The sequence below is a fragment of the Labeo rohita genome, chromosome 18, assembly GCF_022985175.1.
Source record: "Labeo rohita strain BAU-BD-2019 chromosome 18, IGBB_LRoh.1.0, whole genome shotgun sequence".
Lineage (NCBI taxonomy): Eukaryota > Metazoa > Chordata > Actinopteri > Cypriniformes > Cyprinidae > Labeo > Labeo rohita.
In genome coordinates this window covers 17288428-17310458 of record NC_066886.1, presented here as the reverse complement: position 1 = coordinate 17310458, position 22031 = coordinate 17288428, and the positions used below count along the sequence as shown (strand labels likewise).

Genomic DNA, 22031 nt, shown 5'->3' with positions numbered 1-22031 from the left:
TAAATCGTAAAATGTAGCGCTTCTGTTAACGCCAGAGCCATTGAAAAACAGAGCTGCGATAATCTTTCATCTCGCCACGCGGTCACGTGATTCACGAAGCTCTCAAAACAAACCACCGTGACACTACACTTGAATGTGTTTAAGTAGGATAGCGACTACAGCTTCACTATACAGGTATTTGCAGCAATTTTTGGTAAACATTACAGCATATTATGCATTGATTTTTACATCGATGACGTTTACAGTGTAATTTTATTCTGGAGAGTGATGGAGAGGCAACCCTTACGAAAAAACAATATGGTTTTAATAAAACCAAAAAAAAAAAAAAAAAAAAAAAAAAAAAAACATGGTTATATAGTTAAACTATGGTAACCACAAATTAACCATGGTCGTGCTACACTAACCATAGTTTAAACATGGTATTTGTAGAAAAACTATGGTTATACAAATGGTAATCAATCCGCCAAAAAACATGGTTACTACACTTTTACTTTAATAAAACCATGGTTAATTTTCGTAAGGGTTAATATGGTTTTCTTGTATTTAACCCTCAGGTATTGCTTACATATAATGTGACCATACAGTGTAACTATTTTAAATAAATGTTCTATATTTTAGTTCAATAATATTCATTTAATATTTTAAGGAGATCATTTAGTACTAAATACTATTTGTCCAAAAATTATGGTCCATTAATGGCTTAATATATGTTACTTATATTAAAATTAGTGTAGTATTTAAGTTTAAATAGAGGGTTTTAAATTCCAATGCAAAGAGGCAAATTAGTCATTTTGTGGTCAGAAAAAATATTTAAAACAAAATTGTAATGCCATGGTTTACCCACTAGCTACCTGTATGGCTCTTTACTAAATAGACATGTATCTAGAATATTGCAGGTCATACCTGCTTACTATATTTTTAAATGTGAAATTTAAAAAGTTAATAACTTTTTTTAATGATACTTGTATAAGTACACACAATAAATGCAAACAAATACTGAATTTAAACCAAGTTTAAAATGGTGCTAAAAAAAGGCATTCAGCTGCATTTTTATCCCTTTATATGTACAGTATATACATATAAATAGACATGAAATGGAGATCCCCCCCATGAAAATGCTATGAAAAGGTACAAATCTTTTAATTCTTGCTGTTGAGAGCTGCATTGGAATTTCTGTACTTTTAATCAAATAAATGCAGCCTTGGTTAACATAAGAGACTCCATTCACATTAAAAATGCAGACTAAATGTACTATTTAATGAAAAACGATAAGGTCTATGAGAACGAAATTAGAGTTTAGTCTCTCATGATATTACACTGAGACCGAAATGAACTTTAAAAGATTAAAAGACACCCACTCAGTGACAAAACACAATGGAAATCACACATATTGTGTCAAAGTTTCTTTTAATCCAACTCATAACTATTGCATAGACATGTTTTGTACTACTTAAGCAGCTGGTAAAACACTACATAAACATGGCTTCCCGTTTAAACAGAAAATTAGGTATAAGAAATGTAGAAAAAAGCCCTTCATCTTCCTTTTTACCTTTTAAAATAGTTATCAAAATAATAGTCCATTTTGGGGGGAGTGGGGACGCTTTCACTATCTAAACTAGAGTTCTAAAAGACAGCTTCTTGACAAAATACACACAAAAAAAAAAAGACTAAATAAAAGTAAGAAATCTTGAAATGTGAAAAATCACTTCTAGGTCTATTACATTACAATAAAACTATCGGATTATTTTAAAGGACTGAGCTAGAAAGATTTCTTGTCAAATGGTCTTACAGACAGCGACTGGGTCATTCTTTTCTCTTATCTTCTCAGAAGAAGCTTCGAATGTTTTTTTTTCCGACACCGACACGGCCCAAAATATTCCTCAGAAATGCTTGGAACAACTGCTGATATGAACAATTTAACCATTATCGACATTGACATTGTTTACATCAGCTTCATTCGAAATGTAACACAATAGACATATATATTCAAAAGAAGAAACGCAAAGATATTAAAAAGCCTCACACAACATCACACAGACCTGTTTTGGTTCAACTAAAATGGGTTAGTAACAGGAAGACAGATGTTACATCTGTGGATTTTGCTGTGGCGCTGCTGAAGCTAGTCAGCAGGATCTATATCTAACGCCAGTTATAGACATACTTGAACAGCTGTTTTACCCACACCAGCGCAGCAGATCTGTGGGATACGTGCCCAACCTAAATCCACATACACACCCTGATCCACAGAGCGGTGTAGGCCGACTCACACGTAAACCACAAGAAACGCTGTAGTACGCAGTCCCAGCCTTTTCATTTGCCCTAGCACTCCTCAACCGCAGCCATCTTTACCCACACCGCACCTGCCTCCGCCCTGAGTGACCCAACCCTGGCTAATAACACTTCGCTTATGTATAGAAAAGCCATCGTTAAGTGCTGCGATAACTAGGATGTAGTTATTCAGTAAGACGAAACCTCATTGAAGTACGTCAATTGTATTTACATACACAATTGAATAGAAAGTACACAATTCTCATACAAATAAATGATAAAAGATTAAAAAAAGTGTTGATTTTCCCCTCGGGTTATAAAAATATTTTAAAAGCAACTAATAGCTCTTTCCCATTTCAAACTCGCTATTCACTAAAGTGCTCTCAGATTGAACTAACAATGAAAACCATTATGCAATAGTCAGCGTACGGTATGCTATACACACGTGAGAAACCAAATATAAAGCTTTAGATTTAGACCCTGCAGAGCACTAATAAGAAAATGATCACTAGTTTCTTACAAAAAAGATGCGACAGTCCACATCGGGAAGTGTGGATCCTAAACAGGGTGATGTTTTGATGTTTTAAAGGGGATAATAATGTGAAGAATGTGTGTGTGTTTATGGGTGATCGGATGTGGTCTGGTCTGCTTTGTTCCAGTTGTTGTGCTGGTGTGGAGAGGCTCTAACACTGGTGTTTTCTGTGGTCGAAGTGAGTCACTGAAGCGGGGTTTGCTCTCAGTATTTGGGTACTTTGGTGTAATCCTCCTGTTGGACACTTCTGCAGAGGCACATGGACAGGATCATCCCTAAAAGCTGAAGTAAGCAGAGACAGTGATCACAATCTGGTTTCCCAGCTCTCTCTGAAGCACACAAAACACATTTACAAGCTACCAAGCTAAATCAGGCCAGAGTCAGTATAGACTTGTACTACAAACTACAATTACTGCAAACAAAACAGTATTTTTAGCATTTAAATTAGTAAATTAAATAATAACTACACTGCTGTTCAAAAGTTTGGGATCAGTAACATTTTTCTGCTCATCAAGACTGCATTTATTTGATTCAAATACAGAAAAAACTTTAATATTGTGAAATATTATTGCAAATTTAAATAGTGGTTTTCTATTTTTAATATAGTTTAAAATAGAATTTATTCTTGTAATGCAAAGCTGAATTTTCAGCATCACTACTCCAGTCTTCAGTGTCAAATGATCCAGAAATCATTTGCTGTATGCAATATGCTGATTTATTATCAGTGTTGGAAACAGTTGTGCTGCTTATTATTTTTGTTTTGGAATCTGTGATGCTTTTTTCAGGATTTGTTGATGAATACATTAAAAAGAACAGCATTCATTTAAAACAGAAATCTTTTGTAACAATATACACTACCATTCAAAGTTTGAGGTCAGTAATTTTTTTCTTTCTTTTCTTATTTGAAAGAAATGAATACTTTTATTCAGCAAGGATGTGTTAAATTAAAAAAAAATGATAGTAAGGACTTACATTGTTAGAAAACATTTCTATTTTGAATAAACTTTTTATTCATCAAAGAATCCTAAAAAAAAAAAAGTATCACAGGCTCCAAAAAAATATTCAGTAGCAAAACTGTTTCCAACATCGATAATTTCTGAAGGATTGTGTGACACTGAAGACTTTAGTAATGGCTGATGAAAATTCAGCTTTGCATCACAGAAATAAATTATATTTGAAAGTATATTAAAATACAAAACATTATTTTAAATTGCAATAATATTTTAGAATATCACCCTTTTCCTGTATTTTTGATCAAATAAATGGAACTTTGATGAGCATAAGAGACTTCTTAAAAAAAAAAAACAACAACAAACAAACACTTCCAAACTTTTGAATGCCAGTGTATATGTAATAAAAATTAAATGACTTTTTTTTTTACTTTAATTAAAAATAAATCCAAAATATAATGCTAAAATATTTGGTTTTGATCACTAATGTAAAAGCACATACATCTAAAGTCACACATGTACAAAAGTTTGGGGTTACTTTTTTTTTTTTTCAGGAGGGACTGAATCAAGAGTGAATTAATACATTTACAATGTTACAAACTATTTTTATTTCAAATAAATGCTGCTCTTTTGAACTTAATATTCATCAAAGAATCATGAAAAAAGACATGTAAATCATGGTTTCCACAAAAATATTAATCAGCACAACTGTTTTCATTATTGATAATAAAAAAATGTTTCTTGAACATTAAATCATCATATTAGAATGATTTCTGAAGGATCACACTGTAAAAAATAAAAAACACAATTTGTTGAGTCAGCTTAAAATAATGTGTTACCCAGCTGCCTTAAAATTTTAAGTTGAATCAACTCAAATATCTAAGTTGTCACTTAGTATAATTTAACATTTTAAGCTGAATTAACTTTTTTTGAGTTCACTGAACTTAAAATTTTAAAGCAGCCAGGTTACAAATTATTTTAAGTTGACTCAACAAATTGTTTTTTACAGTGCATGTGACACTAAAGACTGCAATAATGGCTGCTGAAAATTCAGCTTAATCATCAAAGGAATAAGAAACTTGTTAAAATATATTAAAATAGAAATGGTTATTCCAAACTGTAATAATATTTCACAATAAATGCAGCCTTGGTGAGCAGATCAGACTTCTTTCCAAAACATATATCTTACCAACCCTAGTCTTTTGAATGGTAGTGTAGATTTACAATAAAAATGTGAAAAATCTATTTGTTTGATTTAAATTAGCAAATAATTAAATACAAATATTTAATAAAAATATAGTAAAATAATTAAAAAAAAAAAACTGAATATAACTATAAATACAGATTATGCAAAAAAAAAAAAAAAAAAAGTGTTTTTTTTTTTTTTCCTGATCTCATGACAAAAAATACCTGTGGGTACTTTTTTAGAAGGTGCGAAATACATACCGATAAGTAAAAGTTTCCAACAGAAATGAACACTAGAGATAGTAAAACAGCAAGCACTTGTAATCGCTTTCATACGCAGTTATGATAACAGCTCTATATGTTTCGCTTTCCAGACATAACAAGTTTGCTCGGTAGCTCAGCCAGCACAGAGTTGGACTTAGGATGCGGAATCCTTTGGGTATGAATACCGTGAAAAACATAACACACGATGAAAGATCTGAAAGATTCAAGATCGAAAAACAAGCTAAAACAGGTACGTTTGTGTCATAAGATCAGGTTGTGGTTTTTTGGTACTTTCCCTAAAATAAATAAATAATATAAAAGGCATAAAATATTTGTGGAAAGTGCCAAAATAACAGAAACGAAGGTTCATATAATCCATTCCACAAAAACACAGTTAAAAGGAAATAACCATGAATTTGGAATGCATTTTACAAGTTACGCTTTCTAGATTTACCTCAATCACTCCGATTCCAACACAGACTCCCAGAATAACTCCACAGTTACTTAGGAGCCAGTCCTCCACAGTAGATATACAACCCTGGACACACGGAATGAAGAGAAATGAAAAAAACAGAACAAATAGGGGAGGCAAAAAGTGAAAAAAAAGGTATGCAGGGTTTGGAAATGATCCTGAACAAACAGAGCTGTCCAAAGATAACATCAGAAGAGACAAACAATAACAAGCCAAACTCAAACTTGGGGAAAGAAAGTGAAAGTCTAGAACAGCAAGTGGTCTAGTTTAGAGGAAACAATCTGATTTACAGTAAATGCTTTGCTTGCTTATTCAAACAATGGGACTGGGTGTACGCTACAAATATTATTCAGTTCCCAAATGAATTAAAGTAATGGCATTACGGGAAAGAATTCAGAATTGCCGTTTTAATGCAGATGGACTGGTCTATGGTCCAGTTTATAGGCAAATATGCAAATATAAAGGTATGAAAAATGACCTAATGAGCAGAAGCACCACCTGTGCCTTACACATGAATCAATTCATTATTAATGAAAGTGCCAAATGCTTAAATGGGGACTCAGAAATATTGGCATGGAGTGAATGGTTAGCAGGCTGAGAAAAGCTGATATCCAGTTCACAAAGGAAATCCATATGCTGTACTAAAAGCAGAAGGAAGGAAGGAAGGAAGGAAGGAAAGAATGCAGCACAGATAGAGAGAGAAGTCTCATTAGCAGTATGTAACACAAATGCCAGGTTAGAAAGAGAATTAGCAATGAGAAGCACTTTAGCTTAAAGGGGTTAGTTCACCAAAACTGGATTGTCTTTCTTCTATGAAACATACAAGATATTCTGAGAAATATCTCCTTTTTTGTCCATGGAATGGAAATCAGTGGTCACCAAAATTGTTTGTATAGCAACATTCATACAGTTTCTTAATGACAGGGGGGTGAATAAATTGACATTTTCTTTTTTAGGTGAAGTCAGTGTGTCAGTGTGCGCAGTAAAGCGGTATGTGTGTACCGTAGCGAAGACAGGCCAATTGGGGGACAAAGCGTCACACAGGCCTGTTTCTTTTATATCTGTGCCACTGATGGAATCATTTCGGCAGGAACACGGATATAGAATCTGAGAATTGTTCTTTTGACTCCTTATCACCACATTCTCCGTCCAGTTAGATGGTCCAGTCCAACCACAGCACTTCATCTGTGAGAGAAAGAAAAGAAGCAGGAAAGAATTTTATATTACAGTATATAAAAATCTAGACACAGAATCGGAAAACCTACAGTTTAAAAGCCACAAGGAAAGTCATCTCTAAGATGTGCAACAGATATTACTGTAAGTTCACTGAGGGAATACTGGAAAAAGTCACTGAGGGAGGAAATGGCAGACAATGGCTGAAGGAAAAGCTCACCGTTCTCTGGAGGTAGTCCCAGGCATGCTCAGATGTGTTGTTACCGGTGTAGCTCACCATGATTTTGTTCACAATAGTGGACATCTCATGTTTCAGCTAAAAATAAGCACATGGAGTCATTTTAGGATGCATCTTGTGAACTGAATAACACACACAGTTATAATACTAACTGTCATTTTGATATTTCAACAACAATCAACATTCTTCAATGCTAGAAACAAAAGAAATATTCATACACTATAACATTAAAATATAAAACATTTATGGTATTTTTTCATAATTTATGTATAATTAATTGAAGCCAAAAATATTTTATTAGCTTTGATTGAATTTGTTTTAAATATTTCTTTTAAAGAATCAAAAAAAAAAAAAAAAAAAAAAAATGTAACAAATATTCATATTAAACATATTGGAAACACTACCATTCAAAAGACTGGGTTCGGCAAGACTTTTCCATAACAATTTACAATAAGGTTTCACTTGTTAAGTAATACAGTAAACTAATGTTAACATGAACTAGCAATGAAAAAAACTTATACAGCATTTGTTAATATTGGTTCATGTTAGTTTTTAACATTTACAAGTACATTATTAAAATCCAATAAATGTAAACTTCCAGTCAAAACAGTAAGATTTTTAATGGCTTTTTTTTTTTTTTAAGAAGACTCTTTTGCTCACCAAGCCTGCATATATTTATTCCAAAGTACAGCAAAAACAGATAAAATCTAAAATATTTTTACTCTTTGAAATAACTGTTTTCTATTCGAATATCTTATAAAATGTAATTTATTCCTGTGATTTCAAATTGGAATTTTTAGCATCATTACTCCAGTCACATGATCCTTCAGAAATCATTCTAATATTCTGATTTGCTGCTCAAAAAAAGAGATTTTTTCTATTTTTTTTTTTTTAAATAGAAATATTTTGTAACATTATCAACTTTATCATCACTTTTGATCAATTTAAAGCATCCTTGCTAAATAAAAAAAAAAATAAAAATAAAAATAAAAATAAATAAAAATACTATATAATATAATATAATGTATATGCTGATCTTTGGATCTTTCTAAGCAAAGAATCCTGGAAAAATTTACTCAACCATTTTATATATTTATATTAATAACAACAACAACAACAACAATAATAATAATAATAATAATAATAATAATAAATGTTTCTTGAACAGCAAATCAGCATATTATTAAAATTATTTCTGAAGGATCATGTGACAATGTGACATGAGTAATGATGCTGAAAATGTAGCTTTGATCACAGGAATAAATTACATGTTAAAATATATTCAAATATAAAGCAGTTCTTTTAAATTGTAAAAAATATTTCACAATATTACTGCTTTTGCTGTATTTTGGATCAAATAAATGCAGGCTTGGTGAGCAGAAGAGACTTCTTTGAAAAAACTCTTGACTGGTAATGTACATGTAAGCAATATATTGCAAAACAGTTTTGTTTTGTAATAATAAACCATGATAAAGTTTTTCAAGATGTGTTGATGAAAAGAAAGTTTAGAAGGATAGCATTTATTATAAATGTTGGGGAGTAACTAGTTACATGCGTCATTTAATTAAATTACAGTTATTTATAAAAATGTTAATGACTACAAAAGAGGTCACGAATATGAATATATTTACACAAATACACACACAAATTCAATTGATCTATCTTTCCCAAATTGCATTTACTGCTCTAAAATATGAAACACCAATGATCCAGGAGTTTAGAACACGGAACAGGACACACGCTTATTCGATAACTGTTTTATTTTTGTATCTTGGATTATGTATATGCCTTATTATTTGAGATTGACTGTTTTTTCCAAAACATTGTAAAATGCCATTGTTAAACTATATGCTATGATTTTAAATCTGTATTTAACCTCAGAACGATCTCAAAGGAGTTTCTAAAGTCTGATTTTGTAGTGGCTGTGCTTTAAAGTTACATTTTTATAATCTTAATTTGTGATGAAGGATTTTCTGACAGTAATACTGTAATGTTAACACTGCCTGCTTTAAAAGTTTATAAGTTTAAAAATGATTAACAGTTAGAAATTTAGAAAAGTAATCAAATGTAATTAGTTACATTCCTTTAATAAAGTAATTGAAATGCACTACTTATACATTTTAAATAGGGTAACTTGTATCCTGTAATCAATTACATTTTCAAAGTAACTTTCCCATCGCTGTTTATTATAAATGTTTTACTGTCACTTTTGATCATTTTAACACATTATTTTTTTATGCAAATTTTTGTATTGTCATCTGACTGATAAAGCCTGCACAAACCATTTAAAAAACACAATTCTTTATATTTAAAAAAAGTATACATGCATTTCGAAAACAGAAAATCATTGTTCAAGTGAACATTATCTTGTGAATGTCTTGTTTGAAGTTCATGCCTGTGTAAGAGGTGGGGTGGAGCGGACTGCACTGAGGGGGCTTTGGCAATGATAAACTAAAGAGCAAAACGCTGCTTATGCATAGAGGGTGTAAGAGACTGTTGTGAACCTCGCCCTGTTCTGGGAAAAGCAGCTAGCATGCCCTGTGGTGAAGCATACAGAGAAAACACAGCATGCCCATGCACAGACTCTAATTACCTGCTCTACAACAACACTAGACACGCTATACTTAAAGTATGCATTTACACATACAAACACAGAAACGGACTAAACACGGCAAGTTAAGCTGAGCATTAAGCATGTGCTTATGGCTGTGGATAGGCCTGGTGCTACTTAACCAAACCTGATTTAAGTTAGGCTGACTAAGCACAAGTTAAACTCCTGCATTATAGGATGTATACATCCTTCTTAATACTACAGAAAGCCTGCTGACATGAAATGCAGGTCCTTTTGTTTTTTTAAATCACCTTTGGTGCTGAAATGTTTGTGCTCCTAAAGGGGGCGCTGTTGTCAATGAGCTTCACTTGAGATGAGACAAGGATTGTACAATCACCCACATCAAAAGTGACACCTGTTTTCGTTACTTACGGAAACATCTTGTCATTTCGCTCATACACCATCTTTTGCCATGAGCAAGTGTTGTGCAACGGAAAGTGAATGAGGGCCACTTCCTCTATGAATTAGAGTTGAGTGTAATACAGCAGTGAGTGCTAAATCTTTCTTTAGCTACTTAATTTAAAATCACAGTCTCTACACCGTTGCTACCTGTTAATTTGCTGTGACACATTTTGTGTAACTACCTAACACAGTGGGTTTAAAGCAAAGGGTTAAGCGATTACAGAACAGTCACAACAGCTGACTAGAAAAAGTGTTGCAAGCTTCTAATGCTGTTGCACAAAACATCCTTTTTTTTTTTTTTTTTTTTAACACAGCAGTGATATGCAAACACCACTTTAGTATTATAACACATCTATTCAAACTTCTAGGTCATTTAGGAGAAATGTACTAAATATTTACATATTTAAAGTAGTTTTCAGATCAGACAATGTTGGGGAAGCTACTTTTAAATCTAAACTACAAGCTAATAAGAATTTAAAATTACAGTATGCTTCTTTTTCTTTTTTCTTTTTTTTTTTTAAAGATTTGTTACATTTGTTAGCTACCAGCTGTCAAACAATAACTAACTATACTAAACCCATTTGAGGTGATAGTTCATCCAAAAAAAATGTGTGATTTCTTCAGTTGCTCCTCTGGAAAAAATACTATTAAAATCAATGGGAACCAGAAAGTGTGTTGTTACACACATTATCCAAAATATCTTCTTTTGTGTTCAGCAATAGAAAGAAATTTATACAGGTTTGGCACAACTTCAGGGTGAGTAAATGATGAAGAAGAAAAGAAACTAAAAGGAAATGCCCCGAGACCACAAAGTTGCTGACTTTGATGTGGTCAGTAGTAACATTAAATATATAAAGGAACATGAACTATAAATAAAACAAAATAAAAATAAAATAACATCATTAAAATATATATATAAAATAGCCCAGAGATCAAAACGCGCTGGCTTTGATGTAGTCAGCAGTAATATTATGTATACAAATAAATAAATATGCAAAATAAAATAAAATAAAATAAAATGTATAATAGCCCAGAGAGAAAACTAAAACTATTTAAAAAATAAATACAATCAAATCAAATCAAATTTTATTTCGTCCCAGGGACTAAAATGACCTGGCTTTAGCAGTAATATTATATAAATAAAATACACTATTAAAAAATGAAATGAAATTTTAAATCAAATTAATACACAAAAATGTGCTGGCTTTGAGTATTCAGTAGTAATATTATATACAAATAAATGTGCACTAAAAAAAAAATAAAATAAATAAATAAATAAAATAAGTTAAAATCTTATGTAGTCAGAAATATTAAATATATAAATAAATATGGATAATGTTAATAAAATAAAATAAAATAAAAACCCATAGACAGAAATGACCTAGCTTTAGCAGTAATATTATATAAATAAAATGCAGTATTAAAACAATTACATGAAATTAAAATTAATTAAATTAAATTTAATTTAAATTTAATTAAAAAAATTTAACATTTAAATCAAATTAAAATACCGAAAAGAGCTGGCTTTTATGTATTCAGTAGTAATACTGTATATATGCACTATTACATAATAAAGAAACAAAGAAAGAAAGAAGGAGAAGTACGGTGGCCAAGAGAGCTCAACGCGCTGCAAAACAACAACAAATTAAGAAAACATTTTCATCAGTTTGACAACACAGGTGCTGCAAATCTCGCAACGCAAACACAAATACGGAAACGCGCTGCAAATTCTCACAACACAACCAAACACACAAACACGCTGCAAATAGCACGGACCAGGACCACAATGGACATGTTTCAGGGGACCTCAAAAAGTCACAAACCCAGCTGGGACCTGATTATTATTATTATTATTATTATTATTTTATTATTATTTTTATTTATTTTTTTTTTTTATTCAGTTTCAACATCAAACAAAAAAACAAGGCAACATTGCACATTTCAAATTGCAGATTCAACTGCAAAAAAATAAATAACAGCAGAAAGAGAAAACACACAAAATGAACACAAACATACCAAAAGAAAAAAAAAAAATCCAGGGCAGTTACATAAATTTGAAAAGCTTTAAAAAAAATTTTTTTTATGAGCTTCTTATTTTGAGATCTCATATTAGAGAGGGTTTCAAGGTAAACTTTAAGATCAGTGTTACAAAATGTAATATATAATGGTTTCTTCTGACTTACTTTGGACTTGTGAATATAAAACTTTGCTAAGATAATTAAGAGATTTATAATGTAAACCTGTTTATCAGAAAAAAGGCGTACAAAGTAAAATATCATGAAAATCTAAATTAAGGGGTTTGCTTAATTTCTTTATGATGAATTTCTTTATTAGACTAATCTGACGAATTACACACTTAACTGTGAAACGTTATTAACTTAATTGCAAATAAATGTATAAATATATGCAAATAAATATAACGTTCAAAGTTCACGAAAAAAAACTAAAATGCTTTATTAATGGTTAAAATCAGGTCAAAATTCAGGTCCCAGGTGGGTTCGTCACTTTTTGAGGTCCCCCTGAAACATTTCCGTTGTGGTCCGTGCTATTTGCAGCGCGTTTCCATATTTGTGATTGCGTTGCGAGGATTTGCAGCGCCCGTGTTGTCAAACTGATGAAGATGTTTTCTTAATTTGTTGTCGTTTTTTCTGTTTGCATGTGTTTTCTTAAATTGCAGCACGTTGAGCTCTCTCAGCCACCGTAGAGAAGGGAAGAGAAGAGAAGAGAAGAGCAGAGAAGAGAAGAGAAAAAAGAAGTCCAGAGACCGAAACACACTGGCTTTGATGTAGTCAGTAGTAATATTATGTATGTATGTGTAAAAAAAAAAAAATTAAAAAAATTAAATACTTCTTTTTAGATTCTTTTTTCTATTTATCAGATCTCATTTAGGGTGACAGAGTAGATAAAATATTTGTCTTCTACAGATAAATTAACACTAAACAAAATAAATATAAAAGCAATTAAAATGACAACAGCACATAAAATGATTAATTCTAATTTATAAGTGAAAATAAATGTAAAAATTCAAAATAATAAACTTTTTTGAAATATTAAGAAATACTATAGTGGTATATAAATATACGCTAAAAGAACTCTGAACCATACTGTGCACTTTCAGAGGTATGGTCACCTACCAGGTCTCGCTGGAAGTAGATGAGGACAGCGGCCGTCACCTGAGCAATGAGGATGAGGAGGAGGCAGGTGAAATACTGCAAACAAGGACAGAAAAATCAGTTCATAATTAGTGGACAATAAACCTCAAAGCCTACTATGTCATGGTTTTGTTTTAAATATTTGTTTATTTGATATCTAATAGTCATAAGAGATCAGACAAACACATTCACTTGTTTATTGGACATATTAACAAACTTACAACACTGCGTGATAAAGCACAAGAAAAGAGTGACAGCTAGTTAACTTTATTTTCTAAATGGGTCAAAGAGTTTAGCAAAGACCCTTGCTGACTGCTAAGCTTATCCAGTGATCTAGCGGGTACTAATAAGGCCCCCACTTCTTGCATGGACATCCCCTAAATCTGACTGGCTTATCCCTGTCACTCCAGCTCAGTAAATCCAGCAGCATTAACCTCAGAGAGCCATTTCTAACTAACTCTTTATCATGCTAATGGGGAAGGGTTTTATGAAGCTCCCTCAGCAGACGCTCTGGGCACGCATAATTCTGGGATTGTTGTGACTGTGACTACTACAGCGTAGCAGCACCTCTATGCCTGATGGCTTCTGTGAATGGTCTAGTGCTTAATAGTGCTTAAAGCTGTGTTAAAAATAAAAAATAAAGTGTCAAGCCTGAAAGCTATTAACACTTATTTTATAAATACTGTATAAATAGTGACAAAAATGGTCAAGTTTTGCTATGACTGAATATGGTTAAAAGCAAAATATAATTTATATTAATAGACCAGAGAACAGAATGAGCTGGCTTTTTAAGTGTAATAAATTTAAAATTAAATCAACTAAACAGATTATATAGACCATTTCGCTAGATGTAAACAATACTGGTCCAAAAGCACTTCCTGTTTTTTTTTTTTTATTTTTTTTTTTTTTATTTCACATATACAAATACATCTTAAAGGTGCTAATGTAACATTTTCATCCAGTCAAATGTTATGTTGGTTGTATTTTTTTGTGATGTTTGTGTAAAGTAAAAAAACAGAAACAGGAAATGTATCGGGACCAGTATGACGAAATGGTCTTTATGACGTAGTCAGTAGAAATACACACACACACACAAACACACACACACACACACATTCACACACACTAAATAAATAGATTTAAAGCAAATGTAGTCACTACTAATATTACGTATAGAAATAAATATGCACTACAGAAATAGAAAAAAAAAAAAAAAACCCAACAGACCAAATGTGTGTGTGTATATATATATATATATATATATGTATATGTGCTGGCTTTGATGTAGTCCATAGTAATATGCATAGAAATATCCATTAAAAGAATAAAATAAAATAAAAAAAAATAAATATTATAATAGTCCAGAGACCAAAATGTGCTGGCTTTGATGTAGTCAGTAGTAATATTACATATATAAATAAATATGCATCATAAATGAAATAAAATAAAATGAAATAAAATAGAAAAAAAATAGAGACCAAAGAGACCCAGAGACCGAAATGTACTGATTTTTATATAGTCAGAAATATTAAATATATGCAGTAGAAATATTAAATATATAAATAAATATGCATTATATAAAATAAAATAAAATAAAAAACACTTACCAGTCCAAGCAGGCAGCGGACCTCATAAATGGCACCGAAGCAGCCCAGGAAGCCCATAAGCATGGACAGAGATCCAATCCCAATCAAGATGTAGGCGCCAACTTTCAGCGATGTGGAGGACTCATCTGCATGAATGACAAAAACAGAAAACAACAGTCACACTTCCTGAAAAGGTCAACTTAACAGAAAAAAACTTCAGATGTTTAGATGCTGAAAACATTTTACGCTTACTATTTGATCCGACACCACAAACACAACAATTAAAACCTCACTAGCAAAGCCACCCTTAATTTACAGTTTAAGCAGTCATGCAGAACAAATGGGTGGTGCTACACAGAACAACAGGAGCAGATGATGAAAATGAAACTTCTTTCTCTTCTGCAGCTACACATCAGTCTTGCTTCAGGCTTTGCAGCTCAATTTCAAAAGTGTGCAGAGGAAGACATCACTTTATGGTCTATATATGGTCTTTAAAGGTGTTGGTGCAGTAAAAATAATCACCATAGCATAGCACTTCCCTTATCAATATTTTTAAATAACGTGTCCTGGAAGTATGCAAAGTAATATTCTGTCTAATAATGATATTCACAAGGCTTTCAAACTGATAAATATTCATTTCACTATGAGCAAGACTAAGTACAAGGGCGAACCAGCTTTTATCACTTCTGTCAGTATGGCTAACACCCTCAAAACACAGCAAGCCTTCTAAGCTTGTATTGTTGTGAAGTATTTAAATGTGGTTTTATGATCAGTCGTATGGAAATTTTTTTCATCATGCATTCTAAAGTCCAAGTCTCTTATTAAAGTGGTACAGAGGCTAGTGCTGAGCTTACGTGGTTAACAAGTTGTTGTTGCGATCCTCAGCTACAAATAAGTAGCATTTGAGTAATTAAAGACATGAAACTAGCAGTGAAGAGACTGAAAAGTACTATCTGCACATCACAGACAACAAGTGCATGAGTCTCTTGCATTTCACAGCAGAAATGCTTTTGTCTGCTTGTAGTTATTCTTGAAGATTCTTTAATAGATATAGAGGGCAAAGAGATGTGGCTTGTGTGAAGAACTATCAAGTCTCTGATAACCACGTGATCTTCAAACAAACCACAAAAACAATCATATCAAATGTAGGGCTGCCAGTTTAACATACTGAATACTGATTTAGTGCAATTAATTATACATTTTTTAAATATGGTGTAATATGTGTGTGTGTGTGTGTGTGTATGTGAAAACAACTGTAATTTTGTGAAATATTACAGCAATTTGTGTATTTTAATATACTTTAAAATATAATATAGTCTTATGATGCAAAGCTAAATTTAAGCATCATTACTCCAGTCTTCAGTGTCACATGATCCTTCGGAAATCATTCTAATATGCCGATTTATTTTCAGTGTTAGAAAAAATTGTGCTGCTTAATATTTTTTAGGACCTGTGATACTTTTTCAGAATTCTTTAATAAATTAAAAGTTAAAAATTTATTCAAAATAGAAATTTTATGTTACAATATATACTACTATTCAAAAGTTTGGGGTCAGCAAATTTTAAAAAAGTCTTTTTTTTTTTTTTAATAAAAAATATAAAAAGTAAATTAATACTTTATTCAGCGAGGATGTGATAAAAAGTGGTAGTAAATCCTTAAATTGTTAGAATAGATTTCTATTTTGAATAAATTATGTTCTTTTTTACTCTTTATTCATTAAAGAATCAAAGAAAAAAAAAAAAAAGTATTACAGGTTTCAAAAAATATTTGTTTTCAATATAAAATAATGGTTTCTACTTTAAAATACTTAAAATCATTTAAAGCTGAATTTTCATCAGCCATTACTCCAGTCTTCAGTGTCACATGATCCTTCAGAAATCATTTTAATATGCTGATTTATTATCAGTGTTGAAAACAGTTGTGCTGCTTAATATTTTTCTGGAACCTGTGATTCTTTTTTCAGGATTTTTTTGATTAAAAAAAAAAAAAAAAAGTTAAAAAGAACAGCATTTATTTAAAATAAAAATCTTTTCTAACAATATAAGTCTTTACTATCACTTTTTTTAATCAATTTAACATATCCTTGGTGAATAGAAGTATTAATTTCTTTAAAAAAAAAATCTTTAAATGGTAGTTTATACAGTTACGCTGTTTATTTTAAATAAATGCTGTTCTTTTTAACTTTTTATATATATAAGAATCCTTAAAGTATCACAGGTTCCAACAAAGTATTAAGCAGCACAACTGTTTTCAACACTAATAATAGATCAGCATATTAAAATGATTTCTGAAGGATCATGTGACACTGAAGACTGGAGTAATGATGCTGAAAATTCAGCTTTGCATCATAGGAATAAATTACATTTTAAAACATAAAATATAATAATATAACATATAAACACAGATGTAAATATATATATATGTATAAAGTGTATATATATATATATATATATATATATATAAATGTGTGTGTATATATATATATATATATATATATATATATATATATATATATATGTATATGTATAAAGTGTGTGTGTATATATATATATATATATATATATATATATATATATATAGTATGTATAAAGTGTGTATATATATATATATGTATAAAGTGTGTATATATATATATATGTATAAAGTGTGTATATATATATATGTGTATAAAGTGTATATATATATATATATATATATATATATATATATATATATATATATATATATATATATATATATATATATATATATATATATATATAAAAAAAGTATTAATTCCCTTAAAAAAAGAAAAATGACCCTAAACTTATTGTTACAAAAGTTTTCTATTAAGAATCCTGAAAAAAGGAATTTGTACTAATGTAATTTTTCTTTTTTAGATGAATAAACCAGCACATCATGTTTTTAATTTATTAACTGCCCTAGTGGAAAAATATTCACAGCCTTTCTTCCCTTAGTCAGTCCGTCAGTACATAAATTCATCTAAAACGAACATCAGTTCATACATTTATGAGGTTATTTTGTCCTGGATTGACCTTAAGTGCAAAACTGTGACATCACGGTCATGACAGATAACTATTTTGTTTTATAAACTGAGAATAATAAATGGTCGGTAGATTACCTCTTAACTCAAGCAAGAATTCTGTGTCACATTTCTAAACATATGCTTCCTGCCTAGAGCATAACATCTATCTTAGAGAACATTTAAAATTTCCACAACCTCACCGTGTGTTTGCTAATAGTTGCTACGATGTTCTCAAGGTGCTATTGCAAACACCCCTGTACATCCACAAAAATTCAGTCCCAAAATAATCTTGGAAGGGATAAAATTCTATACCATCAGCCAAAACCATATGCTTGCGACCATTTAGTTGCTATGAAAGGTAAATGCAACAAAGAATTTAATATTAATGACAAATAAAATATTTAAGAAGTATTTACATTACCAGTCAAAAGTTTTTGAACAGTAAGATTTTGAATGGTTTTTTTTAGAAGTATCTTCTGTTCACCAAGCCTGCATTTATTTGATCCGAAGTACAGCAAAAACAATTTAGAAATATTTTTACTATTTTTTTAAATGCAATTTATTCCTGTGATTTCAAAGCTGCATTTTCAGCATCATGACTCCAGTCACATGACCCTTCAGAAATCATTCTAATATTCTGATTTGCTGCTCAAAAAACATGTATTATTATTATTATAAAACAGCTGAGTATTAAAAAGTTTCTTTGACGAATAGAAAGTTCAGATGATGAGCATTTATCTGAAATGTAACATTAAAAATGTCTTTGTCATCACTTTTAATCACTTTAAAGCATCCTTGCTTAATAACAGTAATAATTTTTATAATTTCTTCACACCTTTTGGTATAGCGTATAATGATACAAAATGCTGATCTCTGGATCTTTCTATTCTTCTATTGAGCACCAAATCAGCAAATTAGAATGATTTTTGAAGGATCATGTGAGTCTGGAGTAATTATGCTGAAAATGTAGCTTTGATCACAGGAATAAATTACATTTTAAAATATGTTCAAATAGAAAACAGTTATTTTAAATAGTAAAAACATTTCTAAATATTACTGTTTTTGCTGTACTTTGGATCAAATAAATGCAGCCTTGGTGAGCTGAAGAGTCTTCTTTAAAAAAAAAAAAAAAAAAACACATTACTGTTCAAAAACTTTTGACTGCTGGTGCACTAAATGTATAACTTTAGGACCCTGCACATGAACATACCAGGCTCCGAGGCGCCAAACAACCAAACAATAAATCATGCTGTAACATGTTCTGGGTGTTCGGCTGTACAGCTCAATTGTACAAATGAATGTGCCATTTAATAACCTTTATGTAAAGAACAGGGAAGAGATCACAACAATCTTGATAATGAGAAAATTCTAAAGACTCCCTTTTATTGCCGTGCAGTTGTGTGGAAGTCTATAAAAAAAACAACCTGGGAGGAAGAGAAGAAAATACACCCGAGATCAGAGAACACACCTTCCCGTTTCTTTCCTGCTCAACAGGGCCCTAAACCACTGACTAACAAAGTCAACAAACAAACTCCTTGTGCAGCGCAGCATGGGAGCGACCATGACGGGACCCATAAAGTAAAACAAGGGACTACTGGACCTTGTGTTAGCAAAAAACCAAGGGCAGAGTTGAGGGGCTCCAAGTATGAGGATATCCTAAGATATTCCCTGCTATCTCCAGAGGAATAGCTGAATCTGAAAAAAACAATGTTTCTAAAATGGTAACGATAACAGAGACTCCAGCATTGCATTATCTACAGACGCTGGAATAGATAAACAGAGGACAGATGTTAAATATAAGGTGAGATGATAGAGGAAAGAATGGCGTGTGACTAGCTTGGCAAATAATTTTAGAGCTGGTCAACTTCACATAAATATTCCCCTGCGGTAATTTAACCAAGCATGTGCTATATATATACACTTCTGTAAACCTCCGTCTTGACTGAGGGAATTGGTTTGGTGGCTCGGTTTTATGAAAATATTTAAGTTTAATGTCTATTTTCAAACACTGAACTTCAATTCTGAAATGAAGTCTTCTTCAGCAATGGTGTGAAAGAAGTTCACTTCCAGAATAAAGATTTACAGATAATGTACTCACCTCCTTGTCGTCCAAAATATTCATGTCTGTCTTTTTCAGTTGTAAAGAAATTGTTTTTTGAGGAAAACATTTCAGGATTTTTCTCTATATAATGGACTGATATGGTACCCTGAGTTTGAACTTCCAAAATGCAGTTTGTATATGTAAATGTGGCTGTAAACGATCCCAGCCGAAAGAAGGGTCTTATCTAGCGAAACAGTTGGTCATTTTTATTTTCATTTCTCTTTCTCTTCTATTCTTTTGCTGTCATCTGTAGCACAACTGTATATACAATTTATATATTTTCTTAAAACTTATATTGCAATTTTTGTCTATTTATATGTACATGTGTATTTTATTTGCATCTTATTTTTATTTCTGTGTGTTGTTATTGTCTTTGTGCACTGGAAGCCTGTGACACTACAACAAATTCCTTGTATGCGCAAGCATACTTGGCAATAAAGCTGTTTCTGATTCTGATTCAAACACTCGTCTTGTCTCGATCTCCCTGAACTCTGTTTTTTTCTGGTTCATGTCAGTTAGGGTATGTCGAAAAACTCCCATCTCAGGTTCTCCCTCAGCTTCAAGATCGTCCTATATCACTGTTTTACCTTCTCTGTTAAGAGTGTTTGATCTTCTTTGTTTTTTGACATACCCTAACTGTCTTGAGCCAGAATACACAGAGTTCAAAGCGAGACAAGATGAGTGTTTCAGATTAAAAATTATTCAGTTGTATTTTTTAATGAAAATAACCGATAGTTTGGCTAGATAAGACCCTTCTTTCTCAGCTGGGATCGTTTACAACCACATTTGGGATCGTTTGAAGCTGCATTTAAACTGCATTTTGGAAGTTCAAACTCAGGGCACCATACCAGTCCATTATATGGAGAAAAACCCTGAAATTTTTTCCTCAAAAACAATTTCTTTACGACTGAAGAAAGAAAGACATAAACATCTTGGATGACAAGGGGGTGAGTACATTATCTGTAAATTTCATTCTGGAAGTGGACTTCTCTTTTAAAATAACAGCTTTCCAATTTTGCAAAAATAAATAAACAAATAATAATAAACTCGCCCTCACGTTATTCCAAATTTCAGTCTTTGACGACGCATTCTCGACAGTACTACTACGCATCTTGTGAATGCGCGACAAAGACTGAACGGAAAAGAAGAAATTGTTGCATAAAGTCATTTTATTTTGTTTTCTTTGCAAAAAAGTATTCTTGTAGCTTCACAAAATTACAGTTGAATCACTGATGTCACATGGGCTATTTTAATGATGTCCTTACTACCTTTCTGGGCCTTGAATGTGTCAGTTGCTGTCTATTCAGGGTCTGAAAGCTCTTGGATTTCATCAAAAAATATCTTAATTTTGTGAATTTTGTGTTGTGAAGATGAATGAAAACCTTACAGGTTTGGAACGACATGAGGGTGAGAAATTAATATCAGAATTTTCATTTTTGGGATAAGTTGATATGATTCTTTAGGGTCTTAATGAAAAGTCTATAATACACTTTGGTTAAAACTTCTCAATGGTAATGTAAAATAACACCCTTTTTACCTTGTCAAAATGAGCTCTGCAAAAATCAACTAATTCTGATGGATTGTTCCTTTAAATGCAAATGAGCTCTGCTCTGCCCGCCCCTTTCTTCTCTCTATGGAGTGACGAGCTGTGCTCTGAAAGATTGTTTACTTTAGCCGCATTTAGCGCGTTTAGACGTGAAACTTGCCAACTAGCATGTTATTAGGAAAGGTGATTGCAGAGATTCATAAAAAACCTTTATACTCACTTCTGCTGTAGGTGAAGCTGGATCACGACTGATTTGAACGAACATAGACGCATTTATGTAGATCGGGAGGCGCTTTCCCTTCACAAACAAACGTAATCCTGCATGTTCAGTGGCTCAGATATCGGGAGCAAATGACGACCACTATGTTCATTATTACATCCAGCAACACAACACCTCAATCACTCAATCGGAGATATTCTTGTCTAACTTAAATCCCTGCTCCGGCATCAAAACAATGGAGGTTGGACTGTTATAGCTGATTTAGGGTGGGTCTGAGGTAAGACACTCATGTCAATCAACTATCG

The 22031-nt window shown here is 31.7% G+C and overlaps 1 protein-coding gene across 2 annotated transcripts in view; it reads right to left on the bottom strand.

The window, feature by feature from the left end:
- Window positions 1-1388: 1388 nt before the first annotated feature.
- cd82b (CD82 molecule b) overlaps window positions 1389-22031 on the bottom strand; it is a 37931-nt gene continuing 17288 nt past the window's right edge. For both annotated transcript variants that reach the window (XM_051135054.1, XM_051135053.1), the window contains exons 4-9: window positions 14855-14979; window positions 13230-13304; window positions 7065-7160; window positions 6674-6856; window positions 5654-5737; window positions 1389-3082 (exon numbers count right to left, since the gene is read on the bottom strand). In XM_051135054.1, the coding sequence (XP_050991011.1) occupies window positions 3005-3082; window positions 5654-5737; window positions 6674-6856; window positions 7065-7160; window positions 13230-13304; window positions 14855-14979 (641 nt within the window). In that variant the 3' untranslated portion in view covers window positions 1389-3004. The remainder of the gene's footprint in view (window positions 3083-5653; window positions 5738-6673; window positions 6857-7064; window positions 7161-13229; window positions 13305-14854; window positions 14980-22031) is intronic.